Source organism: Plectropomus leopardus, chromosome 15, assembly GCF_026936395.1.
Source record: "Plectropomus leopardus strain MGB_pleo_1.0 chromosome 15, ASM2693639v1, whole genome shotgun sequence".
NCBI classification, from domain to species: domain Eukaryota; kingdom Metazoa; phylum Chordata; class Actinopteri; order Perciformes; family Serranidae; genus Plectropomus; species Plectropomus leopardus.
The window spans coordinates 28,221,744-28,238,450 of NC_142190.1; the positions used below are offsets into that span (position 1 = coordinate 28,221,744).

General features: G+C 38.4%; 1 protein-coding gene across 2 annotated transcripts in view; it reads left to right on the forward strand.

The window, feature by feature from the left end:
- LOC121952406 (seizure protein 6 homolog) overlaps window positions 1-16,707 on the forward strand; it is a 129,839-nt gene that overhangs the window by 69,168 nt on the left and 43,964 nt on the right. For both annotated transcript variants that reach the window (XM_042499065.2, XM_042499063.2), the window contains exons 2-3: window positions 1,469-2,185; window positions 3,650-3,771. In XM_042499065.2, the coding sequence (XP_042354999.1) occupies window positions 1,469-2,185; window positions 3,650-3,771 (839 nt within the window). The remainder of the gene's footprint in view (window positions 1-1,468; window positions 2,186-3,649; window positions 3,772-16,707) is intronic.

Here is a 16,707-nt window from a genome sequence, read left to right on the forward strand (position 1 = left end):
ACTCTTGTTATGTCATGTTAAGTGACATCACTTAACAATGTACTTACACCCCATATGTGGCAAACATAGTCATCTTTTTCTAAACCTAACCAAGTAGTTTTGGTGCCCAAACCCAAATGTGTCACCACCATGTGCTGCAGTGTTACAAGCTCATCTGCATTTATGTATTTCTGTGAGATCATGTTGGTTTAAACACGCAGAGAGACATGTAAATTATGAGCTTATGTGTACTGTACTTTATGTTTACTGTCCCTTGTTTCTTTAACTGAAAACACAATTTTACCCACCTGAAGCAAATTCTTTTGTGCCTTTTCTTATGATTGTCACAGTTTCCATTTACTTTTTTGAAAGTTAAGTATCAAATGTATGCCACTGTCTTAGGCTGTGAATTATTTCATTATTAAACTCTAACTGTAGCTGTTTCATTTAAACTGGAGCTCAGTCTCTTTTTTTATAATTGATTAGCCCTTTCATCGGGGGGTATTGTCCCTGCAGAAAGCATCTTTTGTTTTGCCTGTCATGTAAAAGTTACATGTATAATCTTGTGTCAACAAATATCTTTTGTGACTTGCAATATTGTATCACATGTATTTTTGCTGTGTGTGGTTTACTGACTATTTGCTTTCTGAGTGCTTTTCCTGTGAGACTTTAAACAATGCCTGCACTGTTTTTGACGGCTGTGTGAGGGGTCGAAAGAGAGAGAGAGAGAGAGAGAGGGAAAATAAGAATACTAGCCTACAGAAGAATGCCATAGAAAAATATGTGCTTTTAAACCTTTTTATCTTACAAGTAACTAGACTATTTCTGCTTAGTGTTTCTCCACTGCCTGCGGTGTATGATTGTAGAAGTCGCCTTTGATAATAAACTGGCTTTCTGCAAGCTGCTACTCACCACTGTCAGTATTAGTCATAGCCTCATCTTACTGTAAAATCTCAAAAGAGTGTTCTTCATGGTAGTTCAATGAAATTTATAGTATGGCATGTTAAATATCTGATTTTAATGCTGAAGATGCCCTTGAAAATAAACTGTACGCACTCTTAGGATACTATCAGATCATGCTTGCTTCACGTCACTTCTAGTGACCTACATATGTCAACCCGTTACACTGTTTTTTTCCTATTATTTAAGCTTTTATAATGCATAGTGTATGGAATTATACGTACTTTGCCACTGCACCCTCCCCCAAAGTGACACACACACACACACACACACACACACACACACACACACACACGGGGATAATGAACTGATTTAAATAGCAACAAAATGTGTCTGGAAGAATTATACAAGAGGACAGCCTCTCACCTCATTAGGCATAATTTTAGTAGATTATCGTCTGGCAGTCTTGATGATTCTATAATGAAACTGTCAAAAAGACGCACTGCTCTTGTGGACTGTAAGTTGCTTTTGTAGCTCACTTGCCTGTTACATTTTGCTTAACACACCTGCTTTCTTTTTTCTTCTTTAGCTCCAAAGGAAAGCATCAGTAAGAGGACGCTGGGCCCTGACAGGGACTCATCAACACAGGACACAGAAAGCGAAGTCCACTCTGTCACCACTGTCTCACCTATGAACATCCCAAACCACCGGCCGGTCATCAAGGGCCTGCTGCTTCATGAGCACCTACTTACGAGGGATTTCCAGGGGGACCAGCACTTTTTCCGGAGGGATGGCTCTGTGGCTGCATATTCCACCATGCCGGGCTCTGCCTCAGATTCAGGAGACCCTGTAACTCAGCTAGTACCCCATGAGGACGCTCCACCCTTCTCAGACATTGCCACTACCGCCACCGCGGCTGCCACCTCCCCGCTGACCACATTTTCTCCCACGACACCGAGGCCGCCGATGTCTCTGCTTCAAAAGAAATCCCCTAAAACACGAATGGACAAGGTAGAGCCCACAACAGACTCCCTTACCACTCAAGTGACACCAAAAGGAGGTTCAGTCAGTGAATACTCAGCCCCCTTATCGTCGCGGAGAAGTCGGCCGCAAAGTTGGAGTGCTACTCAAGTAGAGGCGACCCTGGCACCGTCCTCAGTGAGAATGGAGAAAGGGGAAGCTCAGGAAACTGTACTGAAAAACAAAACAAGCCCTGATCATTCACTCCCCAACCTAAACTCCAGAGAAGAAGGGACCACAACGTCCACCACCGTTATAACCACCATCACCACCATGCAAACAACAGGTAAGCATGTCTATTTTTATGCCTCTGCGCTGTGAGGCCGGAGATAGCATGTTTCGGGTTGTCTTTCAATCTGTCTTATAAATGAAATATCTTAAGAATGCCTCAAGGAAATTTCTTCAAATTTTTAATGAAGCATTCACTTGGGCTCAACAATGAGCTGATTAGGTTTTGGTGGTCAAAGGTCAAGGTCACTGTACCCTCATCAGTCTCATTCTTGTTAATGTGATATCTCAAGAACACCTTGAGATAATTACTTCAAATCTGGCACAAAATTAGATCTTGATGGTCAAAGATCAAGGTCATAGTGACCTTACATTCATCTCATTTTTGTGAAAGTGATTTCTCAAGAACACCTTGTGTGAATTTATTCAGATTTGACACAAACACTGACTTGGACTTAATGACGAGCTGATTGATTTTAGTGGTCATAGATCAATATGATTATGACCTCATCAGTCTCATTCTTGTGAATATGTTATCTCAAGTATACCTCGAGGGAATTCCTTCAGATGTGGCAAACATGTTCTAGGAGACCTGATCTTGATGGTTTAAAGGTCAAGGTCACAAAGACCATACATTTATGTCATTTTTGTGAAATGTACTGTAAATCTCAAGAACACCTTGAGGGAGTTTATCCAAATTTAACACAAACATACACTTGGACTGAACAATGAGCTGATTAGAATTTGATGTGCAAAAGGTCAAGGTCACTGTGACCTTGCATCCATCTTATTTTTTTGTGAATGCAATATGTAAAGACAGCCTTGAGGGAGTTTCCTCAAATTTGGCACAAATGTTAGAATCTGGTGGTCAAAGGTCAAAGGTGAAGGTCGTGGTGACCTCATACAACTTGTTTTTGGTTATAACGCAAGAACCTGCAAGAACCACCTTGAAACTATGCTGATTGTATAACTCTATGTGTGTGAAGTGTCCAAGAGTTCACTGACATGGATGTAAACTATGAGTGCAACTCGACTGGTGCACGGAGGCATACAACCATGTGGTAGTATATCTAGTTTGTCTGTCTTTCAATACCAAATAGAACATTCAAATGACTTTGTGAGATAAATAGCATCCAAATAACTCTTGCCCTGATGGAAATTCAAAATTGAGAGTACCTTGCCCCTTAGGTTTAACACATCCATCCCAAAGGACAGGAAAATTAAGCACCAGGTCATCAGCATCACTGTTGTTCATTTCGCATGCTGCACACCGCTATTCATCTCTCCACCAGGAATAACTGAGTCGCTCATGTGTCAGAAACAATCTGATTTTCCCTGATGTGTCCTGCCTGTCCTTTCCACTGGCCACAAAGCGCTGACGGCCCAGATGAGCAGTGTCGGAGAGGAAATCTGCAGAGATAGTTAGAGGGGTTGCGAGGGCCACGGTGACACAGGTGGGCTGTCAGAAAGATCAGTGGTCCGGGAAAAAGGGAATCACTTGTCTTTTTACTGTCTCCCACAGAGCCGTGCAGCCTGAATTTCACTGACCCTGAGGGTAACATCGAAATCCTGCAACAACTTGACTCTGGAGTGGAGTGTAATTACCTGGTCACGGTCTACCTGGGATATGGCATTGAGATTCAGGTCAGTGCTAAAGGCTTGCTATGATGTTGTCCCTTATCAGCATGTTTTTTTTTTTTAACTATATGATGAAACTTCTGGTAAAGTAGTGAAGTTCAGAAATGTATCTTTAATCAGCTGATGGGCAAAATTTGGTTGCAACATGACATGACATGTCATTACAGCTAATATATCACATATTATGGACTAGATTTTAAAGATTAAAAAATATCCTTAATCAAGTGCAGTTGAAACAACAATTATATGTAACCTGGACATCTGATCAACTAACTCTAAAACCATGTTTAGTCAGGTTTTCATGTCTTTAGACCTCTAATTTACTAAATGAGGGCTTACTGACATTTATCCCCTATAAATGTTTCACACAATTATTGTTGGGCACTAATTTTCTGTTTCCATGTCTAAACTACATTAAGATGTTTTTTTTTTTTTTTTTACAACAAAATAAAATCCAGCAAGAGTCTCTGGTTAAAGAGGCATAGCACAACTACTGCTATTGAATAACTGACTAAAGGAATTAACAGCCTCTGTTAAAGAGTCAAAGTTGACTTTTGATAGTGGGGTTATAAGATAAAGCAAACCTTGAACATTGTTTGACAGCAGTAAGACTGGTTAGTAATACATGTTCTTGTAATGACTGCTTTCACTTTTACATGATGTAGCATAAAAAGTGATTAAGCCCAAGTCATGTTTAACAAATACTGAAGAAGCCATGAAAGGATAGGCAAGAAGGGGGCTGTTACTCATCAAAAACAACCAAAGACTTCTGACCAGGAGACCGGTTTTGACTTCTTTTAATAACATATCCAAGTACGCTATTACTTGTAGCATGCTACATTATTGACATATATGATAGGTCATATGGGATTTTTGTCATGTGACACATGTCACATTTTGTTAGTGACAAAAGGACTTATTTAATGCCAAACCTGAAACGATTTAGTGCAAAACTGGGACTCAGTTGTAGAGAAAAGCACCAAACACAAAGAACACTATCAGATCCAAATGTTTACTTTAGGTGATTAGGGGTCATATATTTGAGGGCAGACAGTGAGGGGGAGGGGGGATATTTGTTAAAGTAAGATCAAATTGTGGGAAGGAAAAAAAAAATGTCATAGAACTTGACGCAGAGCAACACCGTGTGACCAGGCATCCTGCATCACACAATATTGCCTTTTAAGATGCTATCTGTTAACTTACACTAACAGTGTGCAGTATTTTATTTTAATAATATTTAAAATCTAAAACAATTATCAAAAATAAAAATAAAAAAACAATTGCTGCTTCCTAAAATTGGGTTGGGGGATCCCTGTTGACAACAGCCATGAGACCAAACCACAATAGCAACGTTTATTTGGTGGGTGGCCATAAAGCTCAGAGTTGGGTGACAATTGTGTGAAAGTAAAACAATGTTGCTAAAACTGGTTCCATTCAACCAGTGAAAAGCAGTGACATATTTTGGTTTAGTCCTAGCAGTTAGAATACTGGCTGGTCTTGTGTGGGTTGATGGAGATAGACAGGCAACAAATTGCTGAGGTGAGTGGGTGGATGGGGGCACAAGTGATGGGGTCTGTCTCAGGTTGAAATGTTTGCTTGGTAAGTCTTTTCACAAAAGGTTATAAAAATTAACTGTCAGTGTGTGTGTTCTCTGGCATTTGCAATTTCTCAAACGCCTCATTTACCACTGGAGACTTTAAAATGTGCGAGCTTTGTCTTGCTGCCTCTGGAGGGCTAAGATAAGTCATGACAGAGTGTATGTTTGAGTGTGTGTTTTTCTTCCTCTGGCTAACTCCAGTAAATCTTGAACCACATATGTTCAGTTACCTGTCCATGTGCATGCACACACACACACACACACACACACACACACACGCACGCGCAGACACACGCACACACAGATGTATTTCACCACATTTGATGCATCAGGTCTCAACTTCCTCTGCTTTTTCAGTGCATTTGACAGAACATTTCTTTGGAGAATCTAAAAACTGCAAGGCTTTATAAAGGAGGGGAACTTATAGACATTTTATCCTCACACATCCACCCGGCCAGATAAAGAAACAGGAGGAAGCCATGCGTTTCAGCACCACCATGTGAACAGATGGGGCCACAGTCTCGCTCCCTCCTACAGCTAAACTGATAGTGATCTGATGGCAAACTATACAGACAACCGCCTGGCATGGCTGAAGAGAATGAGGAGCCATGGTCTCTGTTCCTGGCGACTGAAGATGGAAAGATAGAAATTGAAGTCAAGTTTGTGTCATACCTTCTCATCAGCAATGTGTGAAGCTCCTCTGCCTGGAGGCTATCCAGGTCCCACGGCTTTAAAGGAATGAAGTGAGATCAGAAAGTACTTGTGGAGTAGCAGTGAGCACAGAAAAAAAATGTTATGCAAGCAGGACAATTTTTACCACACATTTTGAATGCTTTTTCACACATGGATGAGTTTTAGTTCTCAACAATTTAACAGCCTCCTCGCTCAACCGTGTTTAGTTTAGAAGCAAGGGAGGGACACACATTTAACTGTTGTCTCATGGGATTTACTGGGGACTTATTTGACAAATTTGGACACACACACATAAAACAGGAATTAAAATTTGAGAGTTGAAAGCTTCGCTCCCTTTTTATGCCTTTGTGCCGGTGATAGCAGCGGCCAGAGGCATTATTTTTTCAGGTTGTTCCTCCGTCCAATTCTTGTGAATGGGATATCTCAAGAGTACCTTGGGGGAATTTCTTCAAATTTGGTACAAACATCCCTTTTGAGTCAACTATGAACTGATTAGAATTTGGTGATCAGAGGTCACTGTGACCTTGCATCCATTGCATTCGAATGAATATGACATCTCAAAAGGTCTTTGAGAGAATTTCTTTAAATTTGGCACAAATGTCCACTTAGACTCAAGAATGAAATGTCAACACATTCTAATCCCAACTCATCACATGGTGCTGCTCTGTCAGTGACCATCAAAGTCTACTCATGACATTTTAGATATCCTTCTGCATCAGTTGTTTGAGCTCCAGGATTCTGTTACAGTAATCATTCTGTGTAATTTCAAAGTTCTAATCCTTTAAAACCACGTAGCAGAGGACTTTTGTTCTGGAAAAAATAGACATTTTCACCATAAACTAATGCAGGAAAAGCAAAAAAATGAGCAGAATGCAGGAAATTTTGTGTTTGACAGTCAAAATTTCCTGTGGGAAGGCCGCCAGTGTCTTTACCTTAGATCATAGTGTCCTATAAGAAAATAGAGTTAAAATAAGCTGTTGTTGTCGTGACGTAATTGATTGCCTCCACTTTTCCAATTTTTCATCGTCACACAGCCGTCTCTTGCAAAGCCTCCCCCTGCTATATTTCTCTGGATGGATCATGGAAAATGTATTTTCGGTCATTAATTCATTTATTTGATATTTGTTAGAAAAACTGAGTTGGGTTTTGATACCATGTGCTGTGCTGAGCATTAACGTGGGGAAAAATACTTATGCTCCACACTTGACAGCAGAGGAGCCGTGGGAGGCACATTATGGTTGAAGTGCATGTTCTTGTTTTGGCAGCCGGCCTTTGTTATGGAAAGGAGTCATCATTATAGCAGACAGGCCAGCAGTTTAGAAGGGCAAAGGAAGGAAATGAGGTAAAAAAACAACCTCCGAAGGACAGATGAGATGAATGTATGATAAATATTTATGCTGATCTATCATGTACCTCTGTTTCAGTAAAAAATATAATATACAGTATACTGTGTATAGACACAGGTTCTGCCATTTTCCAACACTCAGAAAACTCTGTGATTTCCACCAGCATTCAAAAACATCACAGAGATTGGTGGGGAATAAATAAGCAAGATCAGACCTTTTTTTCTGTGCTTAGTCAATACTCCTTTCAGCAGTCTGGCAGCTTGCAGGAGAGGGAGGATGAAAAATGTATCAGGAGAATTTACTGCCCTCAGCCTGACTGTTCAACCCCTCTGCCACAGCTAACAGCATATAATGCATTGCCCCATCTGGTGATTCTGGCCGCATTACAATTTGTTCGCAGAATAATTGCACAAATATCAGGAGGCTCATGTAACACCAACTTTCGACACAGACATACACTAATAGTGCGATAAACACTGAAAATATATATATTTTAAAAAGGTGTTACACTATGGTGTACACTGCACAGAAGTATTTCATAGTTAAATGTGCAGGTCTAGTTGAACAGGACGAAAAATAACCGTTCTCAGTTGAGATTTACGATTACTGACACAGAACAGGCAAGAACCCAAAAGCACGACAATCAACACAATCTGTTCCAAAGTCCAGATTCATTCTGATTAACAGGAAGGTTAAAATCTAAGCGATCAATCACAAAGGGCACACATAACCAACAGGGAACAGGCAGAAAGTCAGGCCTTATTTTCACATACATGGGTATTTTGTTAAACTGAGTTTTCCCCTTCTTCATTCAAATTCCTCTCCACCTAAGCGCTTTAATATCAAAAATCTCTGTCCAAATTAAATCACAAAACACAATTAACCATTTAAAACCTGAGCACATTGATTTGATTTCTTTTAAAAACACGGGGAGAAGGCAATGAGAAACTTCACAAGATGTACAAAAATTAGCAAGACAAAAGTTACAAGAAAACTGCCTGACAATAAGCAAAATTAGAGTAAAATTATCTAAAGTAAAAACAAGGACATACAAGAAAATTGAAAAAAGCTTAAAATTGGGGAAAAAAGCATACTTTTTTCTATAACATAATTAAAAAATATATAATCATAATATTTATAAATATAATTTTCTGGACATTTTTTCCTATTTTTTTTTATTTTTATTCCCCCTTTTAAAAATTAATTTCCAGCCCATTTTCTTGCCACCTTTAACAATTTCTTGCAATTTTTGGGACATTTTTTGCAAAGTTGCTCATTGCCTTTTTCACATATTTTTGAAAGTAACCAATTTGCTCAGGTCAAAGGGTTTAAATGGTTTTTGGAGCATGCTAAACCAACAAGCTCGGCGCCATGAAAGGAAGAAGATAGAGATGATTTTAGTCGACCAGAAGCCTGAAAAAAAGCTATAACTGGAAAGCTACCTGAAGTAGTGACCTCCAAAGCATATTCTGACACCTCTGCTCCTCAATTTAGTGGAGGAGTAACTCATGAGTAAACATATAAAAAGTCTGTGGTCACGTCCGCCATTACAAGAAATTGCTTCATTTCTGACACCTCACAAAGGAGATAGCAGCGCACAGTCTGATGTCACAGCGAGTCCTCACAAACATGAGGTGTTCCCCAAATGGACAAGCTTTTGCAGGACACGCAGCGAGCTCTGTGACCATGTCATCTCAGCGTGCACTTAGAGTGCAGGCTGAGAACTTTAAATGATAACCTGCATGCACCTTTGTAAGAATGCTGAAACAAAATACAGAATTATTTAGGTTTGATGAAAATGAGAAGTTGGACAGAGTGTGTGTTGGTTTCATTAAAACTTGGGAAATTAGGCAAACCAGTACTGATACACCAATATTAGTAAGAAGTCATACAGACATCATGCTATCATGCTTCCTATAACTTATATATAGGGTACATGAAAAATGATAGTTAGTCTTGTGAGCCCCTCTGAGCAGGGCAGTGTTATTGATGCAAGATTAATATCAGAATACAGACTCCCATCTGAATAGATTTTTGTTGTTGGACATAATTTAGTCCATCAAAATTTCAATATATTAGCACTATTTAGTTGTACATATTTTTGAGCATGTTATGATGGCCAGTTTGAGACTTTACTAGCATCCAAGTAAAATTATGCAGGGAAGTCACAGTTCCAGCCGTGCCAGGAAAACAAAGAACATAACTCTAAGTGAATATTTGTAAATGTAGAAAATGAATAAATAAATAGTTCATCTTGGGTTTAAGGTAAAGATAAGGTTAACAAACAACTTTTTAGGGTACCAGTTATTTAAAAAGAGACAAGACAACCAACGACCCAATGCTGAAGAAAACACACGTCAGGCAAACAACTCTGCGTGACTAACTGAGTTTGCGTTTCCAGGCCCCCAAAACAGGTTGTCATGTGAATGAAAGGCCAAAAGTTTAACATTTCATGCAAGAACCACTGCTGTATAAATGGCCCTTTAGGATGGGGAGTCACAAGCCAAAAACTCCCCTCTCCCTGTCCACATGTCAGCACTGAAAACAGAGTTTCTGAAAATCTTCAACCTGGACAAAGTTTTGCATTGGTTTTCAGCGCGCTAAAAAATCTAATGACAAGACATTTAGTGAAATGGAAATCCGGGCAGAATAATGAGCGAATACTGGATCAATCACAGAGCACTCGTGACAGATGAAGAGCCATGTGTGTTACTGTTAGGCTTTCTTTCAGGGTTCAGCTTTCTTAGTTTCAATGCGCTTGAAATACGCTGTCGGCAGGTTTAAATACAAAATAAAGAATCCTACATTCCCCTTAATCTTACCAGTTGGTCTTGGTGGATTATTAGTAATAAAAATAGGCGTATTTGGTTTGCCAGCTTTATTTCAAAACGGCTGTGTCACATATGTGAAAATGATTTGGTCTTTACCATTGAACTGGCAATATCTTAAGCACATCTTCTTTCTGACTTCTATATCCGTCTCCTCCTCCTTCTCTCCACAGTCACTTCTGCAATAAGGTTTTAGTAGAGGACAGATGGAGGTTTTCCAGAACTGGGCTGTGGCATTAAAGTGCTTAAAATCTGTTTTGGAGCTTTTTTTATTTGATCAAATAAATCCGTTGAGTTAGCTAGCTATCAGCTCTTTCCAGGCCATCTGTCCCACTCTGATTTCCCCGTCTCCTCCGCTGATCTACCTGCGTGGGTCTCAAGGAGTTACCATGTGAGGCCGTGCACAGGTTGTTCCAGCTGTGTTTCATGGTGGCCACATCACTGCACCCTCTCGCTAAAAAAAAAAGAGCATGTATTGTGTCGAGAGGACTGAGAGTGGTTGATACATTTCAGGGGTTATGAGCCCAGACATGGCCAATTTCTCCCACTGCCACAAAGGCTGATTGGGGGAGTGTTTCCATTATCTGACAGCTTTAAAGCAGCATCATTCAAAAAGATGGTGAGGGAGGATTTTGAGGTCAATACTGTATATCTCATTTTTTTCTCTCTTCTCCATCCCTCTCCCAACTCTCCTATGTTCTTTTTTTCCCCATTTCCATCCTGCTCTCATTTATCAGTTTTTCCATTTCTCTAGTGCCTCTACCCTTTCTCAATCAGCTTCACTTCTTCTGGTGAACCTGGGGACACAGAATGAATTTACACTTGACTGTCCTTTTCTCTTATTAATACTTTTAATGCTTGATTCTTCTTGATTATGTTGGTTAAAACAACAAATGACAGTCAAGTAATAAATCAAGATTTTAATTATAAGAAAATGTGCCATTTTAAGAAAGATAGAAGCCTGCACAATAAAGTCTGGCAAGTTAATTTACCTAAAAAAAAATCTAGGAAACTCACTGTCTTGAATAGGGTAACTATTAGTCTTAAGTTCTGTTTACTTTATATTTATTTGTTAGATTTACTTAAAATGCTTTTGTATTTTCTTAATTTTTTAAGTTGTTGCAAACTAAAAATAACAAGTAAAATTAACTTTGTCTTTCTCACTGTCAGTAACTTACATAAAACAAGTTAACTTAACTTAACATTTTGTTTACTCGGTAGAATTTAGGAAACTGATTGCCTTCGACAAAGTAAGCACAACAACAGATGATTAATTTGAGTCTACTGTAAAGAACTTTTGGAAATAAGAAAATATTATCAAGAAAATAAATTCAGATATTGTGACTGCCTATATAAATGCTTCTACATTTGCAGTAAGCTTTATGTATTTTGTGTCATGAATGTCATGTCAAGAAAATTTTGTATGTGGGGGAGTTCTGTAACATTTTTAAGAAAATACAAATGAGATCAACTGGTTTGTTTCAGCTGGCCACCAACATTGTTAGATGCTGATCTTTGTTTTAATTAAGTTGTGACATCAGGCGACCAAAATGTATTGTCAGGCCAACGTCTAATGTCAATTAAAAAGTGATGTAGAATACTGATGACAGACGACTCAGATATTTTGTTGGTTTTAAATTGTGTTGTCAAGCAACCAAAATTCAGCGTCTTCCAAACATCTCCTACCAATTTCACATTGATATAGAATAACAATATTTAATTGCGTAGTATACAGAACAAAACCCATATCTGCAAATTGTCATAATGTTATTGTCCACACAGCTTGAAATTCTAACCTTGTTAGACATTCAAAATATTGTAAAACTGATTGTCATTCCAACCAAAATTTAACATATGTCCGACGTAAGAGTCCAATGTCCCACTGACATCATACTGTCGTCTAATGCCAGCTGGGCATCAGGATACAGATATGTAAATAGCACAATTTAAACACCTAGAGTTTTGTTTTGGTTTTACAATTCAATCCAATTATTCAATGCATGATATGTGTAATCTGAAAGGATTTTTCATTCTTCTTATCAACTGTCTGAAACTTGATCAAAATCTTAAGAGATAAAGATAGAGTCTAAATGTGTGTTTTTTCATTTCATAAGGCTTAAAAGTGGTTTTGTTCTGGTAATGACATGTGTTTCCACAAACACTGGCCTTGTCTTAAAAAGCCCAGAATTGCATTTTGCTAAAATAAAAAATAATCTTACAAACTAAATTATTATTTAGTTTGTTTATATATGGCAGTCAGTTTCCTAAATTCAACTGAGTAAACAGCTTTTTAGATGTATCTGACTAAATTAGTTAATTACAAGGAATATGTCCATCTGTGCATCAGTTACTTACCATATTTATTTTTGAATTAGTGAAGAAAGCTATGTTTGAGGGTAACAACATTTCTTTAGGTTATTAACATTTAGATAGAATATGTTAAATTCTATTGTGTTGCAACAATTTCACAAACTTAAGCAAGAATGCTTTTAAGTAAACCCAGCAATAACATAAACATCTATTTACCTGTCTTTTTCAAGGTAATCAATTTCCTATTTCTATCTTTTCAGATACAGATATAAAACTAGAGGTAGTTCCTTAAAGCCAAGTGATGCAAGTTTTAACTGTAAAACTGTCCATCAAGTGAAAGAGAAAACTTTTTATTCTTTGTTTGTTTCTTTAATTAAAGCTTATAAATATCAAACACGAAGCCTTAAGTCTCAGTGGGGAAAATTACAGCTTCCAAGTATTTCATCCTCAAATAAGTGAATATTGTATCAGACGTTTCCAAAGAAAACAAAATCAAACTTGAGAACCAAACATCTAATGAGCTCAAGGCTGCATCTGCTAATGAGCTGCGTCTAGGTGGGGATAAAATGGTTGAGGGGGATCACCAGTGAATTGCCCCCTTTAAGGATTTAGATGTTACACAGCATGCCAAATGTTTATAGCTAACCCCGACTTGAGGGTTAACGATTGGTATTTGATGCTGCCTCTGCAACCACACTCCTCTGACTCCGATCAATAGTCATGTTAATAAGCAGCACCAATACTTGACATGCAGCCTCCTCTCAGTGCTGGGTGAATTGCTGTATTGATCCCTGCGCTCTCATTTTAATTCCAGTATTCCTTACAAAAGAAGCATAATGCACATGGCATTGACCCTGGCAGTGTGGCTGATGAAGGAGGGAATTAAATTTGTTTTGTGGGTACTCACTGACCGCTGGTGCTCTCGTCAAATAAAAGAAAGAAGTGTTACAAAATTTACACTCAAAGCAGGCCCCGTCACTTTTGTTAAAACCAACATTTCCCATTCAAAATACAGTGAATCCTGTAATCCTTCGACTCCGATAGACTAAAAGTGGCGTTTTAACAAGGTATCGCACATGCTCTGCCCATTCTGTGATTCCCCGGCAGCACGAATGCTTATAGCAGATGTGTCACAGAGAAACTGAGCCTGACTGAGTAATGGAGGCCAAGACAGGCTTGCTGCCTTTAATCAACTTGAGATGAGGCAGAGGGAAGCCTTCATCATGTTGTGCCTTGGGGGAGTAAGGCAGGACATAAAGAAGGCCAGTTTGATCTTGATGAGCTTTTTAGGGTGCCGGGGCTTTTCTGAGATGAGTTCTCATGGGGACTAGTCATCCCGAGAGGAATGCTTTCAGGTGACACTAATTGCTCCTCCACCCAGCTAGCTGTCATAAAGGGAGAAAACTCTGTCTGGCACAAAACTCTGTTCTCTCCAACTCTTTCAGTGTCACATTGAGGCTCGGAGAGTTGAGACGCATGCTGGAAAAAATATGAGGAGTAATTAGCAATGCATGAATTTAAATCTATGCAAAAAATGCACACTGCTGCAAATAAAGGGTGACGTCGAGGCCCAAGAGGGACCTCAGAGACTGTGGCTGATTTATCAGAGAGCGAGAGTCTCGTCTCATGAACGTGGTTCAAATGCTGAGGTCCTTAAATGGCCAGAGCGGAGGATTTAGTGGCATCTAGCAGGAAAAGAGATCTATGGTGGCCAATGCAAAAATGCAAAAATGCAAAAAACTCTATCTAGAGCCAGTGTTTGATATATCCATTCTGGGCTACTGTAGAAACAACAAAGATCCGAAGGATAGGGCCCACTCTGTATGTAGATAACAACTCATTTTAAGGTATTAAAACCACAGTGATTCTTATTTTCAGGCAAAGAATTACACAGGAGTCACATGACTCAGACTCAAGTCAGACTAAATTCACAAATTTGCTTACTTAAGATTTGACAAAATCAAAAAAGACAACTTCAACACCAATGACTTATGACTTTACTTGGACTTGAATGATTTGACTTTAACCCTTTGAAACCTGGAGCTACTTCGCTTTTCTTATGCTGCATTCAGACACCCTTCACAAGTATTTAAATCTCTGAACCCTGAGCAAATTTGTTTGACCTTTTTTGATGGCACACATTCAATAGTTCTCATTATTGTCATTTCTTATCTTACATAACATTTTAGCTCAGGTTGTACAGATTTTGGATATATGAAGCATTTGAAGATACTCCAAATTACATCACATGAAGCAAAAATACCCATGAAGGCACTGGAGGATCATTTCTATTGCAAAGTTCAAATGGTTAATGTCCTGAATCAACCAGCATTACGCTACTCATTCCAAACAAGCCAACACTTAATTTCCCAGATGATCCATTTTGCTTTCAACCAATCTGGCAGCATCCAATCAAGCTACAGGAAAGATCCATGTAGAGTTTATTCTACATTACAGAGTGCCAGTTGACAAAAATTGGTGCCAAAGATAACTTTGCTCTTGTACAAAAACTACAGGTGGTCAACAAAAAATGAATTGCAGTATGCAAAATAGTGTTTGAAAATTACAAACTGAGATGCAACAACTTTTGACAAGGTGTTTTCACTATTAAGTAAAAAACAAATAAAAGCTGTTTCTTTTTTATTCATTAAATATATCATTTCTCTGTTGTTAAAATGGCATGACAGTCATCAAGACTGCATGACGTCTCTAAGGACTCCAAACTCAAGCTTTAAGACTTGAAACTTGAACTGGGACTTTACTTGTGACTTGCAAAACAATGACTTAGACTCACCAACAGTTTCAGGTAATTATAAACTAATGAAAACATATTTATGAATGTTATATACCGTTTCTGCCAACAGACGCCCCTAAATCCCACACACTGGACCTTTACTGTCTGCTTTGCGATAAAGCCTCTGGCAGGAAATACTATTTTAGAGGATGGTCACTCTGTGGTGGCATTTGATGATCTCAGGAGCATAAAAGTTACATAAAAATGTGACATAAGTCCCAGTGAGCAAGTCAGTATTGTATTCCGCCCCTGGCTCCAGCACATTCTCATTAACATTCAGCTTTTTCTGATCGGTAAGGATCCATTGTTTTAGACAGCGGGGCAAATAGGAAATGGCCTTGGCTGTTTTATATAGAGGTGAATGTTCAATTAAGATAACATTTTCTGAATAATGAGCACTGGATGGATTCTGGTTCTTTTTGGGTTTTTTTTTTTTTTTTTGCACGACTTCATCAAGAGATACACAAAACATGGATGTGGTGTACTAAGATTATTCAAGTGCAGGCTTGAGATACGGGGCGATGAGGTAGGTACACTACCAGCGTGTTCCACTGTACCAGCCATAGTAATGATGACACTGCAGCTGGTGAGTCCAATGGCTGTTGATTTATTGCCCCCAGCAGCAGGGTCATTTAATTTCCATGTATAGTGGGATCATTTTGATTACATACTGCTCATTTCTGCATCAGCAATGGCTCCTGTGAGTCACTGTAAATGTTCATTGCGGAGCACCACCAGATGTTTTCGACAGTAAATTATCAGCAAGAGCCAGCCTCAGCGGACAGTTAACTCACACTGTGTGCTCACGGATAAATTAATAAATTAGTGAATAAAGCTGACATGCCATGCGCATAAAGGCTAATTTGTTTGACAGATTGTTAATATGAAAGCACCAGGAGGAATATTATTTTTCTTAGCCAAACTGTGTTTTTATTAGTTTTTTTCACCTTTTTTTGGTAGAAACACTGTAAAATCTGACATGTTGATCTTACTTGAAAAAAATCTGGAAAACAGATTTCCTTGAAAAAGGCAAGTAAACAAAAATATTATAAAATTATGTTAAGTTTATATCTTTTTGTCAGGTTTACTCAAAATGTTGTTGTATTTACTTCTTTGTGTGAAGTCAACTTAGAAATGACAAGTGAAAGTTAGTCTGAGTTAACTGAACAGCTATGTTAACTCAAATAAAATAAACACATTAAATAATGATATGTTTACAAGAATATTTTTTTCATTCTGACCAAATCTGATTCTAAGCATCTTGACACAAGACCAGTTTTTGTAGAAAACAAACAAAATTATACAGTCAAAATAAATCCATGCTAAAGCTAAAAATTTTAAAAACCTAGAAATATGCAGACTAAAATATTACTT